This window comes from Eleginops maclovinus, chromosome 4 (genome assembly GCF_036324505.1).
Source record: "Eleginops maclovinus isolate JMC-PN-2008 ecotype Puerto Natales chromosome 4, JC_Emac_rtc_rv5, whole genome shotgun sequence".
NCBI classification, from domain to species: Eukaryota; Metazoa; Chordata; class Actinopteri; order Perciformes; family Eleginopidae; genus Eleginops; species Eleginops maclovinus.
The window spans coordinates 17606974-17628617 of NC_086352.1; the positions used below are offsets into that span (position 1 = coordinate 17606974).

General features: G+C 39.6%; 1 protein-coding gene across 2 annotated transcripts in view; it reads left to right on the forward strand.

Moving 5' to 3' along the window:
• The window catches only part of sbf2 (SET binding factor 2), an 86371-nt gene that overhangs the window by 13781 nt on the left and 50946 nt on the right, over positions 1 to 21644 (forward strand). For both annotated transcript variants that reach the window (XM_063881457.1, XM_063881459.1), the window contains exons 2-3: positions 2602 to 2687; positions 19497 to 19634. In XM_063881457.1, the coding sequence (XP_063737527.1) occupies positions 2602 to 2687; positions 19497 to 19634 (224 nt within the window). The remainder of the gene's footprint in view (positions 1 to 2601; positions 2688 to 19496; positions 19635 to 21644) is intronic.

The following is a 21644-nucleotide window of genomic DNA, read 5'->3' on the forward strand; positions in this document are numbered from 1 at the left end:
CAGCTGTAAGAGACACAGGTTTTGCTGTATTCAGCTGGAAATGAGCCACACTCTTTAACATTTGCGCGTGTGCTGTGGGGTTGAACAGGTTTGATCCTGCTGTTGAAATAGCCTCTGCCAAAAATAAATAAATAAACTTGATTTAGACCTTTAATTCCTCCCACATTGCTAGCGGATGTCCAAATTAGCATGTTCCTCTTCAGGCCTGGGTTCTATTATCCTCTTTGATGGGGCTCTTTATAGCTATCAGGGGGGTAGTGTTTGAAAGCACGGCTTGTTTTAATACAACAGCCTTGTGGAATGTGAGGAATTCTGTCATTTATTTTCATCCGCGGTTGAATATTTGAACTTGGAGCATGTGATTTCAATTAAAGGAGCTGTAAAGACTTGGAGACACGTAACGGTCAGACAGAATGGTTTTCTACTACCACCAGTCCGTCTGCACACGCTCTGCTCGCCTCTACAGTTAAACAACGGCAAACATATAACCACCAGCCAGCTACCTTCCGTGTCAACAAACAAACAAACATGCACTCCCACAACAGTGCCAAGCCTTAGAGCCTCATCATGCTAACTTTGTCTCTCTTTGACAGAGGTCTAGGTTTTAAGGTGTTGTTGACAGCAGGCTTAAGGCACTTGGTGCAGGAGGGCTGCAGACGACCCTTGAGGACCTCATTACATTATGATGATGTGAAGAACTTCATTCTCTTGTTTCTTTGAAGCAATTCACCTTCCTTGTGCATGGTCTCTGACCTATTGGCCACACTGGGAAATAGGGGCCTTATGAGCAGTCTGCTAACTACTTTACTGAATGATGGCATTTGCCTGAGATATAGGAAACATGAAAAATGCCACAATATTTTAAGTGATTTGAATTTTATATCCCCTCCTAACAACGTTAACAACCTCTCAAAAGTGACAGTGGAGATGACTTTGTGAGGTATTTATTCTTCCAGGTATTGAGGGCAAGCTTACGTACATTAATATTAACTTAACCCTTCACTGGTTTTTCCAAAAGAAACAAACACACATTATGACTTTTTATGCAAAATTCATTTACAAGATGCTAAACAATTATAAATGAAACAATTATGAGTACTAATATCTGTTGATAAACTTTTATTATTAATTCTCTCATTTAAAAACGCCATTGTGTGCTTCTAATGATGACTACACTCACTGTCTTTTTGACATAACAGTTTCTGTTCAGAGTTTGTTAGCTTTGACAACCGGCACCGCAGGAATTAACATTGCTATTTTTGCTACACTGTGCAGCCCTGTGTGTCCTCACACTCTGCCCCCGATATATAATATCCTTACAAGCGTCTCTGCGTGCCTTTTAATAACGGAGAAGGTTTTTTTTATAGTTTTGAGCTAAAGTTTTAGGTTACACATGATATTTTACAGGCACAGGAGGTTATAAGTATGTTGATTTTAATTTCTTTGACCAATAAATCAATTTGACCTGGGTTTAGTACCAGGGCTAAAACATGTGTAGTGTGAATCCAATATGCAGTTTTTTTCAGATTCATATGAAATCCAAATATTTTTGAATGCGGTGTTTGATATAAACAGATGATTGAGAGTTCTGAACCTATTGGCAGCATACCGTATGTAACTATTCAACCAAGGCCATATTTAATCAGAATGCTTAGAATTGGGGAGTTGTGCTGTCATTGATTGCGTAAACAAAATCCCCATATAATTATTTATCCGAATTACTTAAATTGTTCCAAGAAATGAGCCACGTGTATTCAATATTGGTGTCTTACTTTCTTTATAGGAGAACTTTCCCTTGGCTGATTAATAGAAAGTGTGTCTAGCTGTCAAAGAGTGACTAAGAGTGTAAAATAACGTTGAAATGAATTCATTGGGTCAAAAAGAGCATATTGTGTAATGGATCTAAAAAATGCTGTTTTTGGCTCGTTTAATGACGGCATTCTTTCCTAAATTAGATAGAATTCTCATTTATTAACGCTACAGATTGCTAGATTAGAATGTTGCAGTGATATATCAACCCCTAAATAGACATTGTGTTGTGTTTGCACTCATGTTGACATGAATTATTAATTCCAATTTGGGCTTTTTTGAGTTTTGCAAGAAACAGCCATATGGGGTCCTGAGGGAAATATCTGAGGGATTTATTTTACTGGAAAAGCTTTCGATAGTGAACCTCGAAAATCTGTGTTCGCTACACCTGCTATACATCAGTATCCAGCTGTCTTTCTTTCACTAACTACATACTGTCAGTGTGTACGCCTTGTACACACTCTACACTATACATACATAACATGTGTATGACGCATAATAAATACTTTGTATTAAGGCTATTTGAATTGCACTTGTTCTGTTTGGTTCAACATTGACTCTGTATCCCCTCGGTAATCGCTCATCAGAGGGTTCTCACAACAAAAGAAAATGTTGCGTTCCTACTCCAGTGGGCTTTTGTGTTAGTGGTGTCGGTCCTTTATCTCACGCTTTGGAATACATTCATTTTGGTCCAGCTTGAGTTAATCATTCCCACCAGGATTGTACCGAGAGTTTTTTTTTGTGTTGTGGCAATTCACTTACTGACAAATCTTCTTGTCTTTTTATCTGCAGGTTCAGGGGAGGGATGCGGAAAAATTATTCAGCGATTCCCCAAAAAGGACTGGGATGGAACTGCATTTCCTCAGGGGGTGGAGATGGTAAGTTATAACTAAACTAAACTGAAGAAAGATTGGTTCCTGGGTATTTTTAAATACACTCTCCAAACTGAAAAACAGCTGGCAAAGATGCTGCTGGCATTTGTTGTTGAAATGCTTTTTGATCAAAATGTAGTTGTAACATGTTGGATGTGTTTTAAAAGTTTATGATACAGACTGGGTCAGAATAGCAATCTGTTTTTACCTGACAGTGTTACAGCCGTTTATCAAATGATCATTACTTCCTCTTTATAAAAAGTGGTTAGGTCAATCATTCCTAACTTCTAGGAACTTGTCTGTTTGGCTGTCTTTACAAATAATCTACATTAAAATAATTTAATTAAGAACAATGTAAGATTTAACCTGCCTATCTTTTTGCATATTTGATTGGTAGAAATTGGTTCTACTGTAAAACTCTAAGTATGATTTACAGACTGGCGTCTGACTGGTTGAAGCATTATTGAAACTCTGGCCTTTCTGCATCCCTATAGACCAATATCACATCACACAAACATCATTTCTCATAACCGGAGGGCAGACAACAGCTCTGGAACAAGTTCATTTTTTATGTGCCCAGGTTGTAAAGTGTTTTTCTGGTTATCAAGTGTCCTTGTCTATGTGCCCCTTACCCATCACCAGCTTCCTGATATGTTAGTTAAGAATGTTTTTGCGTCAAATAGGTAATATTTGTCTCAGAAGAAGAAATATGCTGGCCTTCTCAGTGTCGGTGACAAAATGAAAGATTATACCCACAGGAATGTTCATGTTTTAAAAACCCACTTGCCCTTTGGAGCTTGTGCAGCAGATATAGGCATTTCCTGTTTCATAGATAAATGCATAATGTTTACTCAAAGGTTTGTTCTAAATACTTTACATGTTCCCTAATTGGGGACCCTCATTCGACAGAGTCTTTATAACACCGCCTTGAGCGTATCTGGTTTCCTCTTCGGGAGTATTAATGGAATATTTGCTTCTCTTGCTGCCTGGAGGGTGACCCCATGGGGTCTGTTGGCCTTATGTGGACAGTGCAATGGATGGACAAATATTTGCTTATCAGGACTGGAAAAACTGTCAATCTCTTGGGCAACATTAGCAGTTGACAGTATCATACTGCACAGGACATTAGTGCCTGTGTTGTATCGTTTTTTGTTCATTTATATTGGCTACTGCAGATAAGCTTTTAATGACTAAGCAGAAGAGGTTTTGGCAAATGACAAGAAGGGAAAACAGCAAAGTGACTCGAGATCCCAACAGAGTACTTGAACCTTTGGAAGTACTATTCAGCACATACCGGTACTTCTGTAGTATTGCATATACATTCAGCTTTCTCCAATTATGCACTAAAAATGACACTAAAAAATGCAGAAACAGGGAATATTTATCGCATCCTAGGCTGTAGAACATTGTAAAGGTCGTGCCAAAACAAATGTTGCACATCTTCGTTCTTGCAGACACGGTATGTTTTGTGTTTGCTGAATTTTATAGGTTTTTGTTTTGGAGTGATGCAGAGCAGAAGCAGGTGTAGAAGCCAATATGTTGCATAATATAGGTCAAATCTCTAAGCCAAGATAAATGGAGAGAGATAATCTAAACAACAGACATTCCTCATCATCTCAAATTAAGTTTTTTTTTCTCCCAATGGCAGGATACTTTAAATAAAAGGCAAATATAATCTACTTTTCAGTATTTGCAAATGTATAAGTTTAACATTAAACCATTTAACATGGTTTGGAAATAAGTTTTTTATTAAATAATTCTGTGTAAGGTTTTGTTTGCCTTTTATAACAGATTAAGGATGGCCAATTGTAATTATAACTTTAGCTGAATTATTTGGCGCGGTGCCGAAACAGTCCTAACACTACTTTTATACAATGACCCTTGTTTGTGGTATTTATAAGGCAATTCCGGGGGTATTCGAGAAAAATATATTATGAGGGTGCTAACGTCATTTCTGGCCAAAATGATGGCCCCACCAACTTTGCAGAAACAACAACTGCAGAAAATAATGCATAAGAGCGAAGCAGAAAATAATGGTTTCTTCATGTCTTAAAACCACTTAGTATTGCACCTCAACCAACAAATAAATCTCAAGTTACGGTTTCTTTACCTCCTCTACAGAAAAAAAGGACAGTAAAAGAAACAATCTAATTCCCAAATCATAGTTAAGTGTAGGCCTGCTGCCTGCCACTCGTACACCGACCTGACATCGATCCCGTATTTATTGGGTGGTCTATCCCGGCTGATAGTCTATTTGACATGATATTTATATTTTTTGAATAATTATACAGTTTTTGTCAAACTGAAATATTGTTTTCTGGCATCACTTTAACATTTTACAGGGAAAATCGGGCTGTTGGTATGAGGGCGCACAGCGAAAGTAAGTGGGTGCAGCGCCCCTGTAACCCGGTTTAGACAAAACCTTGCAATTCTTCTGTGCAAGGAAGCCAAGAGTCAAGAGTGTCTTAGTTTATAGCTGAGCAGTATTTTTGCTATATGGTATGACGTAGTGTACCTCGAAGCCAACAAACTGTACTTGAGAATGGTTAAAGTATAAAAAATATATAAAATGTAAGTATATCCTGTCTAGATAAAGTGTTGTCTAGAGTTTTGGAGATTGAATGTGTTGTTGATATGAGACGGAAACCCTAGCGTTGGTCTTTGAACTTGCATTGACTCTGAGGGATGAGACATGATGAATGTACTCTCAGCATCATCCCTCAACTATCCTGTTGTGGTTTTATAGAGTTTAAATATAGAAACACAACCACAAGTTTCGCTAATTCTATTAGGTTAGTGTTTCCAGATGTCATTTATGTCCTGCATACCATTTTTATTTGAGCCTGTGTGGGTGTGTGCATTTTTGGTATTCCATCTCACTGAAGATTCATCGTTATATGTCAGCCTAGACTGAAATTGAGACATACTGCAATCCCAAGAGTGCAAAGAAAGCACAATTCATGATGGTTCTCATTGAAACAAGAGGATGCATTCAATGCACCGTGTTTTTTGGCAAATTCCCCACATATTTGTTAAAACTGTTCCTCTGAGCTACAACTATATGGACAGTATAGAGTATTGGATAACATTGAGTTTTCTCTATGATAAAGCACCCACAGCAAGGACAGGAGGGGGTTGTTTTTGACATTTTTGCTTTCCTACTATGCTGTGTGACTAACTTTGGTCTATAGCCAAATGACTGAAATTCCAGCTTTGAAGCTTTAATGAAGATACACCATAGTGTTTAACAGACCCACAAAGCAATTTGCATTTTGGCTTTGTCCTGCACTGGTATGTAAACCATTATTATTTGCAGGTTTTTATCTACTCCATGAAAAAGAAAAAGACTCATTTACAAACACTAAGGCACACATCTGTAGAAAACAGTGGATGAAGCTGAGCACGAAAAGCATTTTGCGGTCACAACAGGCCCCCAGCAAACTAAATAACCACAGATGAGGAATGCACCAAGAAAAAGCGTTTACAACTTGTGCTAGGAAAAATGTGTTTTTAATCTTTCCGGCAAGTGATGATGATAGGAACCAGCTCAAATCCTCATCTGTTATGGATGAGCCAGGTCTGTACATGTAGATGGAGGTCAGTAAGTTTTGCCCCCAGTATATTTCCATCACCTCTCCCCCAGTATCAAGACACAGTCCTCGTGATATTCTGTAAACAGACAGCGGCACTTTAGGTAGTAGTCACATAGGAGGGTTTTTATGTGAATCAGCCAACATTTCAGAAAGGAATATATCTACAAAGTAGGGATGCACCGAAATGAAAATTCTTGGCCGAAACCGAAAACCGAAAATGAGGAAACCAAGGCCGAAAACCGAAACACCGAAATAAATTATTATTCCAATTATTAGTACCATTGCATTTATGGCTATGACTGTGTGCTAACCTTACTAAAAATCAAGGCGTTGCAATTCAAAGAATAAATAAATCACGAAATTATGAAAATATTTATTTAGAACTGACATTATGCACAATATAAAATAAAATGAAATGTTTAACTTGACCACACATGTGTAGCCTACATGAAATAATAATGTACAGGCCTGTAAACTGACTGGCCTGCTGAAATATTGTAAAATTAAATATGTTCTCTCATAAAAAAACAAAGTGCATTTAAGTCAAGTGCATCGAAACTCTTGTGAATTAAGCAGAATCTTTTGCAGCTTGAAATCTGTGTCGATCCACTGTGCAGTTAGACTGAGCATACTCGTGATGCTGACGTCTGAGCTCCATATATCGGTTGTGAAACTGATTGCTGAAATATCAGATGCCATAAGCTCATGGACGTGAGTTGCAACAACATTGAACAGCTCAGGTAAACATACGTCTGAGAAATGTCGTCTGCTCGGTATGGCATAACGGGGCTCAATGTGCTCTATCAGCCTACGAAATCCCACGTCCTCTACAACAGAGAACGGCTGATCATCTAAGGCAATGAATTCCATCATTTTTTGTGTAATGCCCTTAGCCTTGGCACCATCACTGGGAAACTTTTTGGCCTTTTCAAAAACGTCTGCCACAGACGGAGTCGGTGTGCTCGGAATGGCTTTCCTTTTCTGTGCCGCGTTTTTCTCAAATTCAGAATAGCGATCGGGATGTTTTGATTTAAGATGATGAATTAAACCCGACGTGGAAAAACTCTTTGCAGATATACCCCCTCTAGAAATTTCGGCTTTACACGTATTGCAAATTGCTATTCGTTGTTCTTTTTCAGACACAGTGAATTGCGTCCACACCGCAGACATGTTGGCCCGAGTGCTGTTCGCGGTTTTTTGCTTGCGTCATCATCACAACGTTCTGTTTCGGCCTTGTTGTTTCGGTGACAAAAGTGTTTCGGCCGAAAACAGAAAATGCACTTTTGGGCCATTTTCGGCCGAAAATTTTCGGTGGCCGAATTTTCGGTGCATCCCTACTACAAAGTAAATGAGACGTTACCAACTAAATGGAAGTCAAATATTCTTGGTGTGGGCACATCTTTTTCGGAAACAATGGTTAGAGAATAGTACTTACTCCCTAATCCTGTGCAAGATTTCCTTTAATCCATCTTGTATTGTTCCTTTTTCTGTTTTTCCGAAGACAGCAGGACACAATTTATGTGACAGAGTAGCTGAGCTCTGGTTTTGTAAAATCATAAACACAAAGACAATAAGGTTGAACTAAACATGAATCTTGAACATAAATGAATTAACTTCAGACTTTTAGACTTAAACAGGTATAGCCTGTGTGCCACACAAATGGCAAAGGAATTCCTGGAATTACTTTAGTGTTCACTGTTTAATTGCAGAGACTGCTTGTTTAATTACAACACCATCTGTTTAATGCTTGGAGTATGTGACCGTTCATAACATCCGCTGTTTGTAGATTTGTGAGTTGTAGACTCATCCTTTTGTTATTACTTCTCTCCTTTGTTCTTATTTTCTTCAGGGATCTTGTTCTTTCATGTATTGGGGTTATAAATTGCATTGCAGGTATAAAGTCCACTTTGTAAGACAACCAGATGAACATAAGCTTTTTAAATCTATCCAGGGTAATTCAAGGGACTGTGACGGTTTAGAGAACAAACACCAAGCTTTTTGTTTTTAGCTTTTTCACAATGCTTACCAGCAAGCTGAATAACACATTTGACCGTCAGCTTCACCTCAATGAAACCTTCATGCTTTATATTTTTACACAGTTAGAGCAATATGGGTCAAATCCATTGCAGAACATATTTTGTTGAGTTGTGTTTCCTCCATGTTAAAATAAATTGACAACGCTTCAAAACAACCATTAAACAGACATATTTAGAATGAAATGGTCTTGGGTTGGAAAGCAGCAGCCAATCCATAAACAGAAATGGATAGCTGTTTATGCTTGGCTTGGCCTTCAGTCTGTACGTATATACGTTTGTTTGTGTGTTGGGTGAAAACAAATGCCTTGACGTTGATGCCCGAGAGGTCACACGCATTCCAAATAAAGGTCCAGTGTTGCACATGAAGGTCAGACCATTACAAGTACCCCGCAGACAGCGTTCTGTCAGCAGACCCATTCCTGCTGTCTCCACTATAGTCATGTTCCTCTGCAGGTTAACAACTCTAGCTTACAGAGCCTCAGGTCTTAAAAATCTGAAACATTTGATTTCAGGTGCTACATTACAGTCAGCTGGGATCAGCTTTGCTAAAGTGTTAGAGACAAAAGCACCGTGTACAGTAAGATGGCTGTATCTAGACAGGAAGTCAAAGATTGGAAGCTGCGCTAATGACACAAAACACTTTGACCAGAGCTAAGGGTTGTGAATTTTATATTTGCTGGTTCTATCTCTCCAACTTGAGGATTTGCTGCATCTCTTATGCATCCATCCCAGCAACAGCTGTAGCCCGAAGCATTATGTTTGATTGTTCCTTAAACAAATACATTTTATATTTTTCAATATCTTGTTTTTTTAATTTATTAAATGATTCATGATTAAATATTGGCAGATCGTCATTAATAGTTTACCTGCTCAGATCTTTATTTATTTATTAATGTTGAGTTAAAGGTTTTTTCTTAATTACTGCTTGTGATTGTTTGTATTATTAGGGAATTTTGAAGAAAAGTCCTTTGTCATCTGTTTTTTTATGTACCTTTCTCACAACACCTTTCCATTTGTCGCACGTTGTCTTTCTTTTTACGTATTTCTTAGTTTGTTGTTAAAGTTTGAAGCCGACCGGACCTCACCTTGTAGGTCACCAGGTCATCTCACCAGGCTTGTAGCATTGACAACCATGACAGTGGAAACAGTGGGAGGCTCATCTTTTATAATCTGACTGTATCTCACTTGTTGTGGCTGTGGGCGAGAGGCTGCTGCCGCGCTGAACAATAGTAATCCTGTGCTGGTCCAGTCTGACACACAGTATGCGGTGTGGGTTTTCTGTTCCACTCAGTCAGCACGGTAGGCAGAGTTGTTTCTCTGACCGCATACCAGGCCGGTCATTTGCTTTTTTGTGTCCCACTGCTTGCTGAGATATATACTGATAAACACAATTGTTACTGAGAGAAAGACATTTAGAAAAGTAGACACCACAATGTCCAAAAACGAAAGCAAATATGGAAGTGCCCTAAGATGCTGCTCTAATAATAGCCACTGCATTCTTCCGTCTTCCCTTTTGTAGTACACTTAGTTTACAATGATGTCTTGGTGCTCTGTAAAAGAAGAGGGTAATGGTTTTGAGTGATTCAGTCTGTCAAACTAAGACACTCATCTGTCCAGAGCTCAACTGAAACGCTTTTCACCCAAATTTAAATTGTCTGACATCAACAACTGCCAAGATGGTGGTCAGTGGTTAACCCAAATCAAGTTTCTAAAACAATTTTCCAAAACCAGACTGACAACATGGGTACAATCTATCATTTTTATAGGGATATGTCTTTGTCAAAAATGCGTTGATACTGTTAAAAAAAAAGGAAAACCAAAGGCTACTTTTCGTTTAGTTACTTATTGTGTTTCCTGTTTCTTCCTGTTCCCTTTTCCTATTTTGGTTGTGTAGCCAGTCAGTTAGCAGTGGGCTACACCCGAGTTATAATTATCACTTTTTTATATGATTTCCAAGCGTAATTATCCATTTAATCCCCTGGGCATTTGAAAAGTAACAAAACTAATGTCATGTCAATGTGAAAGTTCTGTGTTTTTTATGCTATTTCCTGTGGAAATCTGTTAGCTTTTTTGTTAATTGCTTCTTCCATTTCAAACTTTTGAACAGCAATGGAAACACCCCTTAACCATTCAATCAAACGCAACAGGTAGATATAAATCACATGTGCAGTATGCTAATCCGAGGATAGTTAAAAGAATCGCTCTGTTTGTAGCAGGTATTGTTTTCCTGCAGTTCATTCAGTAAATGCATTCAGTTTCATATACTATCATTTTAACGTCTGACATGTATTATACTTGTTTCTGACCAAATAGTTATTTTTCAAAAATGTCTCCTTGGGGCCCAACTTCCTCTGATGAAGGAATTTGACCTGACTTGACCAGACTCTAAACATATGTGTCATTTCTCTTGTCTAGAAATGTGACTTCTTGAACTCTTCCAGTTTCCCCCAAATCCCTGCTGTAATGTGGAACGTGGCTGAGCACTTCCGGGAAGGAGTTCCGAGTTATTTAGAAAATGTGTAAACCGTTGGTGTCATGGAGGTAGTCAATGTGACGGCCGAAAATTTAATTAGGAATGTTTTCAAGACATATTGTCTCAAAACAAGAATATTTCAGGGCTCCAGTATGACCTGAACCTCGGGACCTCGGTCAGTTTCAGTTCACTTGAGAAAGAATAACACTTATTGCTGCGAGGAGTCATTCAACTGGCCTTGTTATCTGAGCAGGTTGAAAAAGCAAATCATGACAAAGCTTAACTGCATTGCTCATAATCAGCAGCCTTGGTTACTGAGTGCGAGGCTCTGGGCCAAACCACAAACAGATGAAAGAATGTAGCCTTATTATATCACTTGATGGATTGACTCAAATGACCATGACTTGACATGTCACACTGCACGTCGTTCTTATGATGTTTGTTAAACTATGAGGGAAAATCTAAACAGTGCATTCCTGCAGGATGCTGTCCCAGCCTGGGGGGTGGAGAATGTGATCATGTGTTTGTCAGGAAGATCCACACATGAGTAATCAATGCTTCGTGTGCCAGTGGGGCTAAACACATCAAGAAACAAAAGCTGGAGATATCAAGCCAGCAGGACTTTCCATACTGAAAAGCACTGTGAGCTCACCAGGAAATGGGAATTCACAGGATGAATTGAAGCCTCACTAACTTGGAGAATGTACATATTCAAACTTTTAAATGTAGTACATTAGAAGCTTTTTTTGTTCAGGGTTTGTTGTTTATATATGACATTTTTTTTTGGGGGGGGGGGGATTAAGTGTTTTTCCTTTGTTATTCTCTCATATACACACACGATGTTATTTCCTGTTTTCCAAAGTCTTGAGAGTACAAACAAACTAAACACTAAAGGTGCAATGACAAGTGATAAGTTATGATGTGGCCATCCAGGAGTTATGCAAAAACTCGAGTTGTGAACCTTTGCCAGCAGTCATGGGAGCACGTCCAAGAGCAAAGTTTTGGGATGCCCTTGCTCTGCTGTACATTTCCTTCCTCCCATCTAGAGAGCTGGCTGCTTCCAAACATCCCTCTAACCGGCTACTGGTGAAGGTTACTATTTCTTATAGAGAGTGACTGACTGCTGATAACACCAGGGCCGGTCATAACTTGGATTCTTACACCAACATAAATCTCAAATGGAATCGTTTTCTTTTATGTTGGCATTCACGAAATATGGTCTGAACTACAGAATGCTGAACCTGCTAATCTTCACCTGACAATAAGTACTTTATTGACATGAGTGTTTGAAGTTTGGAAATAACCTGATTTCTTGAAGCCACTGACAGCATATTTCTTTCATGCTGTTATACATTACATTTCTGTAATCCATTGACATTTTTACCCATAAAAGTAAGCTCTTCAGATGGCAGTGTTGGTTACTTGTCAAACCCTGTTGTTTTTTTTTTGAGGAGGCTCTGTGGTGTCTTACATTATTTACCTCTAAAGAAACAAATGTATGTGTATATTTAAAATTAAATATTGCAAAAACATAGTGAGCCAACCAGTTACAGATTTAAATGTGATGTGAATCTGTGTTCATTTGTTAGAAATAACTGTTGAGAAGGAACCATTGAAAGTATAAGTAACCACTTCTCTTTTTTAAGGACAAGCAGTGTTACCATAGAGCCCCTGACAAATAAGAGAAATGTAGTGGCCCACACAAGCCCTACAAGTTGCAAACAAAGTGTCTCGTCACAGAAAATAGTTTGAGAGTTATGGCTGTGAAGCTTTAGGTCAGGGTGTTCCTCTGCATTAACACACACTCGACACAGTGACACGTACTGCACATACCAACATTTACTCCTCACACTGCATTACCCTTTATGCAGTAGAGGAACAAAGCTAATTGTGGTTTGAACTGAGCTTATTAAGGGCAGAAGTGATACTGAAACCAGCACTGAATACTGTAACTGATCAAGGGCCCCCAAACATGGTGGAGGAAGCACCTGTTGCACAGCCAGGTTATTATCAGTTATTATCTGACTGTTCTCTAAAGGCCGGGGCTCAGCAGTCTGATGCCTTTGTACTGATCTACGACCTCAGGACAAAGCTGTTTACCTTGTTCATTTTTCACGCCATGTGCTCAGAAATGTGTTTACTTTTCATAGAATAGATGAACAAAACAACCATGTTTACTTTCCGTCAGCTGATACAAATTAGAGAAAGCTGTCACAATGTGGTAAAAGATAAATAAAACAATGGCTGGAGCTCAGCCTGTAGTGATGTTCAAGTCCCCAAACAGACCAAGGACTAGCTTTTAATATTGTATTGAGTTAAATGAAGGGTGGAAATTTCCTCTCCTGGGCACTGCTGACGGGGCCTTTGAGAAAGGCACTGGACCGCCACACTGCACCTAGAGCACTGTATATTTTAAAGCTACCCACTGCTGTTAGGATGTGTTAAATGCAGAGTCTAAATTTCCCAGTGCTGTGTAAATGTGTGACAATAAAAAAAGGATTCAGAATTCCATTCCTTTCCACAACCAGAATACTGCATTAAAAATAACTTGGACCCCTCAGATTATAATGCAACTTAATAAAGCTGTATTTAATGCCAATGTGTAAAATCAAACAATTTCTGGCTGAAGCCCCCTGTGTTTATAGATTCACTGTAGCAGACAGGAATGCTGCTAACCCCCCAAGAGTCTGACCTGCACTGCATTCAGTCTGCACACAGCGCTAGGTGCCTCTCATTGTTCTCTTTACTGCATGAGTACAGCGCCACAGACATGCAGAAGCAGGTGAAGGTCTAGCTGCAGGGTGTCTAGGGTTGGAGGCCAGATGTGACCCTACAGCAGGTCCCGGGGAGGCGTCATGGTACTTATTGTAGTGCAAAAGGGCACACTTAAAGCAGTCAGAGCTCATCGCCTTGTCAAAAACGTAGTTATTAGGAGAGGCACAAGCACAGACAAAGATATCGAATGGTACGATAATATTATTAAGGGTCAATTTTACAAGTTTCTCTAAGGGGTAATTGTACCATTTGATTCATTACCACCTCAATTTGCTTGCCGTTTATCCTACATAAGAATGAATTTTATTATCTAATGAGGTTGTTATATAGGTGTGTATTCTTGACGTCACCATTTTAAACGAAGACAAAGCATTGATTGTTTTATTTACTAATATATGTCTTTATAAACTGGTGCTGTTGGGGCGGATTACCAGTTCTGCTCAAAGTCTCCGTGTGTGGAGAAAGAGTACACGGTCTGTTATTCTATTACATCGCTTCGGCCACTTGCTTGAACATTTTATTCCACTTGGCACGTTGTAAGATCTTGAAAGGCATGTTTGTCCTCGTGCAACATGACGTGTTGTTCTCAGTTGTCATTGTCACCTATCTACCAATACTTTAGCTACATTCATAATGGCCCACTTTGCAAAGCCTACCTCGCCTTCTTGCCAGATTTCTGTTTAATATAACACACCTCACATGAATTGTGAAACTCTGTAGTTAATACTTTGTCATAACAATTTTTTAAAGTGTTGTGGGTCAACTCTCAGGCTATGATTAACACAGTTATATAAGCAGGCAAGTTCATACAGTACATGACAGACCTTGTCCTTCTTAAGCACAAGTCATTGATTGTGTTTCCGTAATGCCATTATCTTGACACAGTTTATATTACAACGCATTTCAGAGAAGTTATTGGATTTGGCTTGTTTTTATTATACACAAGTGTTTTTAATATCAGTGTTACCTCAAGCAACCTGTTTCAAACAGTCCGGGGAAAATCCATGGACTTTTCCTTGGATTCTTAAAGGGAATTTTGATAATCATTTCACAGCAGATCCTTTCCTGAACGGTTATTCAGACACATAATAAAGTCAATTGAATGTTTGGGAGCTTCATGACAGCTGTGAACATCACATTGACACTGGGTCTAATTTCAGGTCCAAATCTGAGAGAATCAATGTGACAGGATTGATTTTAGCAAAGGAATGTCCGATTCTCTGGAGGGTCCTTTGTATTTGCCTCTTTATGCTCTTTATCTGTTATGCAAGTTGCATGTGGCGAACTGTCCGTATGTTTTTAATCTATGCTGTGTTTTGAAATAAACCCAAGTATTTGCCCTGGGGTGAACAAATCCTCCTGAGAGATGTTGGGGGTTCGGGAGCGTTGTCCTTTTCAGTTTGTATCTTGACTTTTCGTGACAAAAAAAACAAACCTTTTCACGTTTGAACTAAAAATACATCTTGTAGTATGTTTTTCAGGTGTTACATTTCCTACACATGTGGCATTTATGAGGCTCAAAAGTCTTGAATAGGGAAGTTTGCAATTTTTCAATCCGTTCCTGTTTCACTAGACTTTTTTTTTAAAAATGACTGTGATTTATCATAGTCATCTAAAAATATCTATCTCTAAAATGAACCATATGCACCGGGTATTGCATAACAGATCAGCAAACGGGAACCAGGAGTGTTGGTGACAGTGGGGAAGCGGTGTTGAGGAATGGGAGTTAAGGGGAGATTTCACCTCAGCGGAGTGCCGAGTGACGGAGCTATGATTTGACTCGGTACAAAGTTATTTGGATTAGAGCGCTATTATGGTCATTTTGTTGACAGTTTCTTGTATTCATCACATTGACCTTGAGATGGTTGAGAGGAGGAGGTCGGGGGGGGGGGGGGTGTTTGTGCGCCAAACCGCTCCACTGGACGGCCGTCTCTGGTTGTTTTGTCCGCCGCTCATCCTGCAGACCTGATAAAGCAGGAGCTCTGGGCAGGCAGCACACAATTGACCTTCTCCCCCCTGGCCGGTTCCTCTCTGCTCCCTGACACCTCGCTCGTCACTCTCCGTCATTGTGTTGTCTTCCTGGCATGCGTCTTTTCCACATGAATGGGGACAAGGAAGAGCGAAGAGCAAGATTGACGTGTACTGCACAAAGTTTTCCAAACCACATTGTTTTTGCCCTCATCAGTTGCTCCATGTTTTCTTCTAAAGGTCACTATTATTGTCTATACGTTTAGAAGATTATAGGTGGATTTAGATTGTTTTTTCACTTGTGTTCCTTTTATTTCCATATGCTTTCAAATTTGAGATTGTCTTTTTATTTATGTTTGTGTTTTGTTTGGTATCTTATTTATTTCCTGAACATTTCTCAAACAGAAGGTTCTACATTGTATTCAGGAGAGTGTGGATAGAGTTCTGTTTTTCTGTCCTTCAGTGTAGATAATTCTTGCTGATGCTCAGAACTGAGAAAAAGTCTACGCACATTTTATTGCTGTGGAACGAAAACATGGAACAGCTTTGTGGCTGATTTAATTGGTGTTTGTAACCCAACCAAATTATTAAGTAAGCTCCTCTCCAAAAGGATTTGCGGGATTGAGCTCAATTGTGGTAGCGGGAACTCTTTAAAGTTTTTATGATCTTTCAAAGTCTGTTTGCATTCCGTAAGTACTGGACTTTAAGGTTTAGGTCATAATAAAAACACAGGAACCCTGTTTCCAGTCATGTTTTAGCTGCATAAAACAACATAAACACAAGTTGACATTAAAGACTCTGTCTGTCTTTTTCTCCTGAGTCATCTTCGGTAATGCAGCTCCAGTTATATCTGGCCTGCGGCAGCGTGACCGGGCATTAATCTCTCGTCACGGGGTAAGAATGCAGGCCTGTCCCTATCAGGCAAAGCCTCTGTATGTGGAATTGTTTCTTTTCTTTTTATTGGTGCTGCGCTTCTGCTGCGACGATGCTCAGCAGGTCAGGCTGCAGATCCAGTGTCACTGGCTGAGGAGGTGAATAGTGCAGTTGGTTGGGAGTCAGTCATACCAGGGTGCAGCACATGATGGGATGCAGAGGGTTTTCTCACGTCTAACATTAATATAGCGAGTGTGTCCCAGAGTTCCTTTGTCACTTGACTACAATCTTTTTTGGGAACAGGAGATGCCCTTTCTCTCTCTCTCTCTCTCTCTCTCGTGTGTGTGTGTGTGTGTGTGTGTGTGTGTGTGTGTGTGTGTGTGTGTGTGTGTGTGTGTGTGTGTGTGTGTGTGTGTGTGTGTGTGTGTGTGTGTGTGTGTGTGTGTGTGTGTGTGTGTGTGTGTGTGTGTGTGTGTGTGTGTGTGTGTGTGTGTGTGTGTGTGTGTGTGTGTGTGTGTGTGTGTGTCCTGTATAAACGCTATGTTTCTTACGTGTTGACCTTTGCACCTGTTGCACCACAGTGGGTTTCTGTCATGTTACAGCTGGATGTACAATACAGCTTGTTTCTGCCACTGGTATTCACATTTTTGTTGGAATTGCTAAAACTAAATCTAAAACATCACATCTTTATCCATTCTGACTCCTAGGACTAGTCATGTGTTTATATTCACTCTAAATTCTGTGTTGGACTGAATTGCAAATGACAATTTTTCACGTTCGATGTTTAAACAAATAGCATAAGCTTATTTTCTCTGTTTACACGTGGTGGCGCACAGTAACATTCAACATGATAAACAACATTTGCAAAGAGCTGCAGAGGTTTCCCTGCTTTTGCAAAGGTTATAGTCAAGAAACCTCTTTCAAATAGTTTATTCACAAGTAAACTGAATACATCAATAAACACTTTTGTGCAGATTATGTTGCAAAAGGATATATTTTGTCCTTATTAGATCTGGCTAGAATGTTAAAGCGAGACAATCATTAATATTTTTGTTAGACAGGCATAAGTTGTGTGTAAAACGACGTCAGAAGTCTGCCTGGATGGAAAGGTCCCGGAATAAAGTGAACTTTACTAAACACTGAAGTGTCTTTAAACCTGCGCCAGCCCTCAAGTGTTTCTCTGCAGACCTACAGGCGAGACAGCCGCTTAAAGGAAACACTGATTTAATATTGGGTAAGTCAATTAATTGAACCCCCATGTGCATACACACATAGAAAAACAACTTACACACATACAGGATGTTATATCCCCCGTGATCCTCAGGGGTATGCAGGCCCAAAGTTGTTTATCTCTTTTTTGACAACAATGAATGGCATAGTTGGAATAGTTTGGGACAGGATCACGGTTGTCTACACTCGTCCTTGAGTCCTGTACGAAGCACGTTTAACAGATTTCCTGCAAGCTATTGTGTCTGCTGGAATATGGGGCATCCTGGCCCGAACCACCAGGTTGAACAAATCACCCCCCCCCCACCTTCATCTTTTCCTCTTACATTCATTATTCCCTCTCTCTTCTTTCTCTTCTTCTACATCTGTCCATCAATCCATCTGTTTTTGCCCTCACCTAGTCTCCTCTCTTCCTCCATGTGTCCAGTGATCCCCTGAGTAACCCCAGAGGAGCAGTTTGAAAACTGTTTTCAGAGCTATAGCTCAGTTGGGCCTCCAGCAAAAACAGAACAAGACGAGACACAAACACTCATCCCTCTCACCAAATGCCCACCAGCCGCCAGTGTTTTGTCTCCCAGCTAAATAATAACTTATTCATTTATCACACTTGATATTTTCTTTCTTTGTTATAAACCCATCCACAGAGGTCTATTTTATTAGTGGCTTTTAAAGTCAAATATTTATAGGAAAACATGTTTTGTTCTGGTTTTGGATTAGGACATATTTGTGAAACTATAACAGCTATTTATTGATAAACTACATGTGTAACAGAACATTATATCAGCTGTTGTTTTTTTCCACAAATGCAGATGTTGTGTCAGGATTGATTATCATGACTCACGCTGGTCCTTTGAGACTTTTCACTCGTTAGACATGCTTTTTCTTTTGGTAACAATCTGTCTGAGTTTAAGTGCCCACAGTTTGCTAAAAATGGCTCAGTTTGTAATGCATCATTATTGTCGATTTGTGTACTTCTTGGTTTCTCAACAAACAGTGCTCGGAAACATTAATAACATGTTTTACCAGGAAGGTTTTGGATGATCGAAGTTGTGCAAAATCATAATAGTAAGAAATAAATAAAGTCCGCCTCTCTCATTTGTCAAAGTTCGGCCTATTAAAGTGAATCTTTATTTCAGATAATTCGAATTGAATGGGCAATAAACACAATGTGCCCTGTATGTATTCATTATCGTTTGGTTTGTCTATACTCATTTGGTTTGTCTATACTATACATATGGTTTGTCTATTGGTACTGTCTGTACTTACAGATTGTAAAGCTCCTTGAGGCAATTTTTTGATATTGGGTAACATAAAAACGTTTGCTTAGGTTTAATTCAAATCCAATTCAGCAGGATAAATATTACTTTGTTGTTCCTCTCAGTTAACCTGTATTTAATCTCCTGTACCAAAGTGTAATCAGCTGGTATGTAGCTTTAATCCAGTTTCTTTTTCCGTCTCATTTTAGAGGTTTTCCCTTTATGATCCCACCGTTAATGAGCTCAGGCAGTTTGTCCTGGCACCTCCGCTGGTGACTTTCAAGGAAAATAAATACTGAACATTTCACTTCCTGCTCCAATGACCAGTCGTAATTGCTGCCATGAAACAGGACATCCTGTCTACGCTCTCTACGGGGGCATTAGGATTGACCAGTTACAGTAATGTGCTGATGATAACCTTTTCCATTTAAGGTTTGAAAGTGTTACCAGCAGAACGTCTCTGGGGACATAACAAACCACTAGGCTTTTAACAATTAAAATCTTTGACCATCACAATGGAAATGTTTTGAGTTTAAGTCACAGTAACACCAGAGTTTGTTTTGTGAATTGCCCTGAATGATATTGTAATGCGTATTTTGTTTAAATCTTTTCAGTTCTGCCAGCCTGGAGGTTGGAGGCCGTCGAGGGACAGAAAGGCCCCCACCTTTTTCACCGTTGTGCTGACAGATATCGACTCAGACCGACACTACTGCTCCTGCCTCACTTTCTATGAGGCTGAGGTCAATCTGCAGGTAAGACTGTGACACACACACACACACACACACACACACACACACACACACACACACACACACACACACACACACACACACACACACACACACACACACACACACACACACACACACACACACACACACACACACACACACACACACACAAAACGGCTCATTCAAAGGTTGGGTACTTTCTAGAAGTGAACTGTTCTTGAACATTGTTGTCTCAGAGAGGTTTGAGCTCTTTTCGTCATGCATTGATTCATGTTCATTCTCTTTAATAGCTTAATCCTTTTCAGCATCACAAGGAACCATAGCTTCTCGCAGAATTCACAGGTGCCAATGTTTTCCGTTGATCACAGGGCCAATATAATACATATAATAACAGCCATAGGAGTCCCCAGTCCCCCTGATGTACAGCTGCTTCAGTACTGTTTAAATAAACCATATGAAAACCAACCAAAACATACTAATAATGTGTAAACTATACACAGGACGGATCCCTGCTAGGGAACATGGCTAACCAGTGAGTCAACATGCATTATCCATTAATCCTGATGTAGTAAACCTGTATGCACAAATATTTCGATTTGTTAAACAGCTGTGCATCGCATCACTGTGTGCATCGCATCACTGTGTGCATCGCATCACTGTGTGCATCGCATCACTGTGTGCAGCGCGCTCCCCATCCTCAATAGAGGCTCCTTATCAGATTATCACAATGATAATCCTGAGGTACATCTGCCGGTGTTTCTCAAAATGGTTCTTTGAACCCTCCAGGATGTCTCAGTTGTGGTTGCTGGTATTTTCTGTTTTCCATTTTCAGTTTATGTTCTTTGGCATTTTTTTTTTTTACTTGTAGGAATGTCAGTCGCGTGTAAGATGTCTTCAAAAGTTGGATGCATTAGTAGAAAACAAAGGGCTGCTAATAAATTGTGAGCTGGCGGAGGGATATGTTTATAAAGGAGAGGAAGGGCACGTTCTCCGCTCCGGGGCTTTTCATTTGATTTACTCATGCATACAACATTGTTGTCTTTGTTTTCACATTAGTGGTCATGGCACAAATGTTCAGAAATGCTATAAATTATTGACAACAACACATTTATCTGGATGGGATAATTTTTATACTTATGAATGATCCCGTTAATGTCTCTCCTTGCCAAAAGCTCACAGAATAGCAGGCTAATTGTTTCACTGTGTTGTCCTTTGTTAGAGGCCTTATATGACTTCTGTCGCTCTGCCCGCTGTGACTTCACATCCTTTCGAATACGAAAGGCAGTCCGGATTACGTTCCGGTGAGATCAGCAAAACATTTCTCTAAGATAAATTTGAAATGCAGCTGTTTACAAGAAATATGTGTCGACCTTCAGAGGCATGAGTCGCTCTTGCTGAACTTTCAGAATCAATAATGATCCCTTCATCATTACTTCACCATCTCGGCTTGTTGTGTGACTCAGACAATCACGACACAAACATTCCTCTGATTGCACAATTTTTTGTCAATCAATATTAGTCAGAGGAGAATGAATCTAGACCTAAATGTTTCATCAAAGAAAGAAATTAACCAAAAATATTTTAGTTGGTAAATGTTATGTGGTATTTTGGATAGGACTTCTAAAAAACATTTCATTGCCCAACAGTGGTCAGTGCCTCAGCTCTAGGCCTGATGTGTATGGAGACAATCTGGTGTTGCAATACATAAGCAGTAAGTACACTGCCTGGCAAAAAAAAGGTCTCACACTCTAATATTCGTTGGACCGCCTTTAGCTTTGATTATGGCACGCATTCGCTGTGGCATTGTTTCCACAAGCTTCTGCAATGTCACAACATTTACTTCTGTTTTGCATACATTTTTCGCCAAGATCTTGTAATGATGATGGGAGATTCGGACCACAGCGCAAAGTCTTCTCCAGCACATCCCAAAGATTCTCAAGAGTCTCAGGTCTGGACTCTGGGGGCCAATCCATGTGTGAAAATAATGTCTCATGCTCCCTGAACCACTCTTTCACAATTTGAGCCCGATGG